The sequence below is a fragment of the Chiloscyllium plagiosum genome, chromosome 31, assembly GCF_004010195.1.
Source record: "Chiloscyllium plagiosum isolate BGI_BamShark_2017 chromosome 31, ASM401019v2, whole genome shotgun sequence".
NCBI lineage: Eukaryota > Metazoa > Chordata > Chondrichthyes > Orectolobiformes > Hemiscylliidae > Chiloscyllium > Chiloscyllium plagiosum.
Genome location: NC_057740.1, coordinates 14,985,732 through 14,994,126, shown reverse-complemented (window position 1 = coordinate 14,994,126; position 8,395 = coordinate 14,985,732). Strand labels below are relative to the sequence as shown.

The window sequence follows — 8,395 nt, the reverse complement described above, 5'->3', positions numbered from 1 at the left end:
TCCACAGGGGATCTCTGCACTGTCTGACTGTCCCCTTTCCTCCCCCTAACTGTAACCCATCTATCCTTGTCCTGAGCCTTAGAAGTGACCAACTCCCGGTAACTCCTCTCAATTACCCCCTCAGCCTCCCGAATGATCCGTAGTTCATCCAGCTCCAGTTCCAATTCCCTAACACGGTTTTCAAGGAGCTGTCTCCCACCTGCCATGTCTCCCACCTGCCACATTCTGCAGGAGGAGCAAGCAACTGCCCTAGCATCCATACCCGACTTATCTAAACACCCACTCATTACTAAAGTAGAAAGCTTAGTTCAAGTTGCTATAAAATTAATAACAAACGTATATTCAATAGAGGAAGTTTAGAATGAACCTTACCTTATTAACTAGGTTAGAGGAGGAGGAGGGCAGGTGGGAGACACTACAGAGTAGACTGGGACTAAACTAATTGGAAGTTAGAAGAATGAGAGAGAAAATTATCAAGAGAATAGAAAAGATAGAAGCAGAGAGGTTGTTTCTACTGGCAGATGAAACTGGAACTAGGCGGATAGATTCAAAATAAGGGGGAACAGATTTAGGATTGAGTCAAGCAGGAATTTCTTCACCCCCAGAGGGTTGTGAATCTGTGCAATTCCTTGCTCAGTGAAGCAGTTGAGGCTACCTCATTGAATGTTTTTAAGGCAACAATAGATAGAGTTTTGAACAGTAAAGGAACGAAGGGTTGCAGTGAATGGAAGGCTAAGTGGAGTTGAGTCCATGTAAAAGATCCGACATGATCTTATCGAATGGCGGAGCAGGCTCGATGGGCCAGGTGGCCTATTCCTTCTCCTATTTTTTATGTTCTCATGTATGCTCAGGCAGTGAGTGCTGATTGTGAGAAGCAACTGGGGAAATGTGTAGCTTTTATCAACCTACCTGTAAGTTGATACAGCTCAGTTATTATTGCCTGTGGATGCAAGCAGTTCCAACTGTCCATGTTTACCAGGTGTCCCTTGACCATTAATCTCTGTAACAGTTAGCAGCCAGCTTTACCCTATCTCCCCTCTTCTCTGTACACTGAAGTACAAAGTGGCTCATCTTGGTCAAATCCACTCAATTCACTCACCCAATCCCAACTCACCAAACTGGAACACAGGAGGAGCCGAATAATCCAATGTATCGTTCTATCTGGAAGGATCCCAGATATTAGTTTTCCCATCCTGCTACTGATGGGACAGCTTGGACAGGAGATGAAAAATTGCATTCCACACCTTAAAGCCTTCATCTAGAAGAGCAAGGGCGGTAGGTGCATTGGGATAATATTATCTCCAAGACACCCTCCACTCATCCTAACTTGGGCATGCATCGCCAATCCTTCATTGTGGAATTCCCTATCTAACAGCCAAATGGAAGCAGATTTGCCAGAACAACAATAAGGGTTCAATAGTGAAGAAGGCTCACTGTTACCCGTTCAAGCAACTAAAGGTAATTTTGCTCTTGCCACTGATGTCCGTGTCCTGAGAATTAATTTTAAACATGTCCCTAACCCAAAGTGTCCCATCTACAGTTGTCAATCAGTGGTAGGAGATGCACCTCCTGGCAGCAAAGGGTTATCAATTGCTCAGTGAGAAGAGAAGGATTTTCATTCTTTACTGTTACTAACAAAATTGTTCTATATACGATCATTTACAATTCACCATTTCACCAAATTCGCCAAGATAAAGCAGATATTATCTCTATTGTGGAGGTTAAAATGATCAGAAATATAGGCAGGAGTAGGCCCACATCTGAAGAAGGGCTCATGCCCGAAACGTCAATTCTCCTGCTCCTTGGATGCTGCCTGACCTGCTGCGCTTTTCCAGCAACACATTTTCAGCTCTAGGCCCACATCTGCCCCACCATTTAATAAGTTGCTTTAACAACTCTTTTATTAAGATTTAATAACTGATGCCCACTTCCTACACTATCCCCATATCCCTTACATCCTTTTTTGTCTAAAATCTGTCTTGATTGCATTTATCATCAGAATATTCATAGATCTCTGGCTTAGACACCTAAAATTTCATTTGATTTGCTTTTACATGTGATGTGGTTGTCACTGGCAAGACCATCCAAAATTGGTTTTGAACTGAGTGCTTTGCTTAGCAATTTCAGAGAGCAATTATAAGTCATCTACATTGATGTGGTTCTGGAGTCACATATAGGCCAGACTGGTTAAGGGTGGGAGATTTGCCTCACTAAAATACACTTGGGAACCACGTGTTTAGACTGATGGGTGTTTCATGGTCACCATTACTGGGACTAGTTTTATAGTCCAGATCCATTGATTGAATTTTAATTACTCAAGTCGCTGTCGTAGCACTTGAACCCCTGATCCTAGAGCATTATCCTGGGCCTCTGAATTACAAGCATCATTTTATATGCTTCAATTAGATTACCTCTCAGTATTCTAAACTGTAGAGAGTGTGAATCTAGCCGATTCAATCACTCTTCATAAGTCACATTCGTTTTCTCTGTAATTTGTTTGACATTCATGAGGGTCTCGGTATTTTCAAACATTCCATGTGAAATATAGGCTGGCCACCGTATCCATGGGTCCGGTTTCCACGGTTTCAGTTACCCACAGTTACCGCGGCCCGAACATATTACAGGGAACCTTCTGTAACCAGGAACCTGGGGGCTACTGGGAAGGTAGATTTCCTATTTAAGTGAATGGGATCGCAACAATCTGCGGTTCGGGGCTTCCACAGTAGGTCTTGGAACTTATCCCCTGCGGGTGGGGGGGACTTCTGTAAAATATTTTCTACCTTGTCCAAGTATTTGTGTGTGTGTGTGTGGATCTGGTTCCAATTCTTTCGATTATCCTGAAGACACTAATTTTCACAGGGGTTTAAGAGTATGTATTACATGCTTGCCTCCAGTAGCTCACCCAAATGACCACTCCTCACCTGTGTATCTTTGACAGTGAATACCAGAGTGATAATCTGTCATGAGAGACATCACTCCTAAAATATGGCATTTGAAAAATAAATGATCTCCTACACAATAGAACAGAATCGATTGTGAGAAGTGGTTATTTAAATTAGGCAGCTCAGTGAGGAAGTGGACAGTATTAGAAAAAGTTAAGAGAGTGAGGGGTAGATTTTTGACTATCAAATAACTGAATGATTAACTTCTGCTCGTTATTAGATTAGATTCTCTACAGTGTGGAAACAGGCCCTTCGGCCCAACAAGTCCACACCGACCTTCCAAAGAGTAACCCACCCAGACCCATTTCCCTCTGACTAATGAACCTAACGCTATGGGCAATTTAATGTGGCCAATTCACCTGACCTGCACATCTTTGTGACTAAGGAGGAACCCGGAGCATCTGAAGGAAACCCACGCAGACACTGGGAGAATGTGCAAACGCCACACAGTCACCCGAGGCTGGAATCAAACCTGGGACCCTGGTGCTGTGAGGCAGCAGTGTTAACAACTAAGCCACCGTGCTGCCCCAATTGATGAAAACAATTTACAAAGTCACATGTGAGCTTTGATGGCGTAATGGTAGCATCTCTACTTCTGACCTTTGAAGGCCTGGGTTCACATCCCACAGAGGTGTCATAATACCTGTGCACAGACTGATTAAAAATTTATAAAGTCATCTGTTGAAATGATAAGGTTTGATGGTCTTCTCATCTTGTATGTTAACATACATTATGTTGAGATTACTTTAAACTTGTAGTAATTTTCATGTCAATGGTATACTCCTGCCTTAGCCCATCTGTGCAAAACCATTATCCATGCTTATATTAATCTCCAGATTCATATACAGAGGAACCTTGATTATCCAGCATTCAATTAACTGAATGTCGGATTATCCGAACAAGATGGCAAGGTCCCGATGCTTGGCTAAGTTTGTTATCCGGCATTTGATTATCTAAACAAAATAATCCCCAGTTGTGTCCTTCAGATAATCAAGGTTCCTCTGGGGGGTATTCCAATGCTTTGGCAACGCTTACACTGCTGCTCACCATAAACTTTGGCTTATTCAAAAATCTGCTGCTTGTGTCCCAACTTGCAGCAGTTCTCATTCATTCATCACCCCTGTGCTTACTGGTCTTAATTGACTTTTGGTCCTACAATACATCCAATTTAACATTTTCATCTTTGTGTTCAGATCCATCACAGGTTGACCCTCCCTTATCTGTGAAACCACTTGTGCAATTGTTTAAAAAAAAAGTGTGACTCCAATTCTAGCCATAGGTGAATCTACAATTTCCTTTGCCCCACTTTTGGATCCATTCCTTTCATTTCTCAAGCCAAAGTTGCATTGAGTGTTGATGTAGACTTGTTGGGATAAATGACCTACTTCAGTCTCTAAGTGTTATGGTCTTATGCTCCAAGATTCCTCCCTTATCTATCTAGTTCTTTCCCTTAAGCTGCTCTTTAAAACCTAATTCTTTGGCCAAAGTTTGTCACAATATCTCCTTGCGTGTTTCGGATTTTGTGTAATGATATGTCTTTGGAATATTTTGCTATGTTAAAGACACAATGTTTCTTTCCACATTTATTTTCCTCTAGATTTCTGGCAAACACATCGTTTGATGGGGTAACGGGTTATATTCATGTACAGGAGACATCACACATCCGCAGCGATCACCGGTACCATATCTGGAACCTGCGGCAGGATCCATTAGGAAAACCCACCTGGGTGAGGGTTGGCAAATGGAACCGCCAGAAGATTGAGATCGAACAAGGGATTTGGCCCAGTAGAAGTCATAATGAAGTGAATCAACAGAGCAGCTCATCTCACTCCAAGCTGCGGGTGGTCACCTTGGTAGAGTTGCCCTTTGTTTTTACCAGGGAGGTTGACCGTGATGGTAGTTGCCCTGCAGGCCTTTTGTGTTTGGATCCTCACACCAAAGACCCTGCTGTGCTGACGCAGCTGTTTGAGGAGTTGAACAACGAAAATGGATCAGTGCCGACAGAGTACAAGAAATGTTGCTATGGTTACTGCATGGACCTCCTGGAGAAGCTATCGGACGACCTTGGTTTTGATTTTGACCTGTACATTGTCGGAGATGGGAAGTATGGCGCCTGGAAAAATGGTGGATGGACAGGACTGGTGGGTGACCTCCTCAGTGGTGCTGCCCACATGGCTGTCACTTCCTTTAGCATCAATTCAGCACGCAGCAGGGTGATAGATTTCACCAGCCCTTTCTATTCCACCAGTTTAGCCATCCTTGTGAGGTCTCGAGATACAGCTGCTCCCATTGGTGCTTTCATGTGGCCACTGCACTGGTCGATGTGGGTTGGGATTTTTGTGGCTCTCCATCTCACAGCCTTGTTTCTGACACTTTATGAGTGGAAAAGTCCATTTGGAATGACGCCCAATGGAAGAAATAGAATAAAAGTATTCTCTTATTCCTCAGCTCTTAACCTATGTTACGCAATCCTCTTTGGACGAACTGTTTCTAGTAAGACACCCAAATGTTGGACTGGGCGTTTCTTAATGAACCTCTGGGCAATCTTTTGCCTCCTTGTCTTATCCAGTTATACAGCTAACCTGGCAGCTGTCATGGTCGGTGAGAAAACCTTCGAGGAACTTTCTGGAATTCATGATACTAAGGTAAGAAAATGTTTTAACAATAATTTACTTTGAAGGAAAATGGAAACATATTCAATAATGTAATTCCAAAGATGATTTAAAGGGGATATCAAATGTAATCTTAAAATGATCATGTCAGTATCCAAGTTCTGATCTCCAGACTCATGAGAAAGATTTGCTTGTTTAAAGTTTTACTTCAAGTCAACTCTGAACATTTCCAAGGGCACTGCTGAATGCTAAGATTGTGTTACAGGGAGAGTGTTGACCTAAATATCATGGACTAGGGATCAAAAAGATCTGTGCCCCAACCCCATTTGCTAATGAGCAGTAATCTGGTGGAATGTGTGTGAATGTTAAACAAAATAAGACCTAGATTGGCTGCAATGACATCCTGTGTCAAAAACTCTGGTCAAGCAACTGGGCTGGGTAGCCAACAGAAGTAGGGAACCTGAGATTGAATTTCCTTTCTGACCCAGGTCCTGTGAAGCCACCTAAAGCACCACTCTTAGCTCAGCTCAGTGCAAAGCAGCGATAGAAAATGGAATCCTCCTATTGGGTTTCTGTTCATACAACATCCATCTTGACCTTTATCTATTTATCTACTAGGCTATGATAGGAGCTCACAATTTACACTTTCCCTTGGACTCCTACGTCAATTCCCACTAATTTTAAAAAGCTGTTTGCAGAAATGTCCCAGTCAGAAATAACATAAGCTTTTAATATTAGCAAATGCAGAATATGAACCAAGCCTTGATTTACAGCATGGATTTGAATTTTAGAGTGAATCTATTTATCATCCCAGAGTTTTAGTGCACTGAGACAATTCATTAAGACTGTTGATTTACAGCAACTACTTACTTTTTTCAAGTTTTGACAAAGGGATTGTCTCATACATTTTGTGAAACACCGCTGTCCAAGGATGGTTGCAAGTGCTAACCTAAATTCTAAGACTGCAGATAATGAGCTGAAAGCACATGCAAACTCCCAGCAGGATGTACAAGCTCCTTTATATTGGATAAGGTCCACACCATTCTAAACCTAGCTTTCACTGAAACACTGCTGATCCCTAAATGAACCCTTGAAGCCCTAAACCATAAGCATTTTGAATTTAACAACCATTTATGCTACAATTTGTATTCCCCTCCCCTGGCTGTTAAAAGCACCACTGTGCTACAAGGTAAATCTATATTAAGTAAATTAAGAATGAAAAGCAAGTTAGGGCAACTTCCTCCCTGCAAGGTGGTTCACAAGATCATTAGATGTGTTATTGGAGAAAAGAAAAGAGCCGTAAAGACAATAAAGATAAGCAAGGGATGATTTGAGTTGAGCTCAAGCTCATGGAGTGGTATGATGGCTCAGTGGTTAGCACTGCTGCCTCAGCGCCAGGAACCCAGGTTCAATTCCACCCTCTGGTGGCTGCCGTGTGAGACGTTTGCACATTCTCCCCATGTCTGCGTGGGTCTCCTTTGGGTGCTCTGGTTTCCTCCCACAGTCCAAAGTAGTGCAGGTTAGGTAGGTTGGCCATGCTAAATTGCCCATAGTGTCCAGGAATGTGCAAGCTAGGTGGATTAGCCATGGGGAATGTAGGGTTGCAAGCATAGGGTAGGGATATGTGTCTGTGTGGGATGCTCTTTGGAGGGTTGGTATGGACTCAATGGGCCAAATGGCCTGTTTCCACACTATGGGGTCTCTATGATTCAAGTGAAAAAGAATGGACTTTAGTGTCAAATTAGTTTCTTCCATTCCAGTTCCCCTTCACCTTCCCTGCTTTTGTTCAGCCTTGCCCTGCAGTCCAGCTATTTTCCATGCTATTCCATTGAGAATCCTAGTTGAAGGGCCAGGGCTCCCAATACAGGACATCACAGTTTAATAACTTAGGAGAGAGGACAAACTGAATCGAACAGCACAATGGTTAAGTGACACCAAACTAAGATTGTAAAATCCTGGAGATTGTAGCAGGAGGGAAAGACATAGGAAGATAAGCATGTAATGAGAAGGAACAACTTATAGGAAGAAATTCTTCAGATCAAGGAGGAGAAAATACATGCAGGATGGGATTTTGGCATTTAGCGTGAACAAGAGAGGGTAGTTCAGATTAGTGTCAATGTAATAGGCAGGATAGGAAGATGTAATTGGAATTGGAGGAGAGTATAAGCATTGGCATGAATGAGGTGAACTGAATGATCTGTGCTGTGGATTCTTGACATGCAAAAATGATGGAGGAGAAGGGGGATGGGGAATTGTCAATGAAAAGAATCATTTTCAGCTTTTTCTGAAATCCCTTCCAGATTGTAAGAAATGGTTTGGAAGACAATTCCCCAATGCAGGAATTGTAAATAGTTTTGAGAATTTTGCGTCGAGAATTTTGCGTCAGGGGATCGGGTGCAGGGGATTGGCCTGAGAGAGGGAACAAAGTGTACTTGTTAAATGCAAAACATAACTAGAACTCTGACCTAGAAATAGTCTGTGCTGTAATGCTGAGCTTTCCCAGACTACTTAAAGTTAAGAAAGGTAATGGACAATCACTAATGGTAGATGTGCTCTGCTGTAATTGGAGAATGTCTCACTGTGTTGAGCAGATTGTTAGCTTTGAAGTTCTGCACTGAGGATCAATGCTGGTTAAAGTTATCTCCATGTATCTGCCTGTCTTTAAAGGAATACTAACTCCTGGAGCTGAAGGTTTGACTGTACCAGGACTTGATAAGATTAATGATATCTGTGCAAGAGTGTCAACATCCAGTCACATGGCCCTGGTAAAGTTATTTGCTAAATGTCAGCTCCTATTTCTGGTCTGCCTCCCTCTCTTGATATGAATTCATTTATCAATGA

At 42.4% G+C, this 8,395-nt stretch overlaps 1 protein-coding gene across 1 annotated transcript in view; it reads left to right on the top strand.

Annotated features, from left to right (window-relative positions):
- The window catches only part of grin3bb (glutamate receptor, ionotropic, N-methyl-D-aspartate 3Bb), a 79,224-nt gene that overhangs the window by 31,191 nt on the left and 39,638 nt on the right, over positions 1–8,395 (top strand). The window contains exon 3 of the mRNA XM_043720722.1: positions 4,540–5,587. Coding sequence (XP_043576657.1) covers positions 4,540–5,587 — 1,048 coding nt within the window. The remainder of the gene's footprint in view (positions 1–4,539; positions 5,588–8,395) is intronic.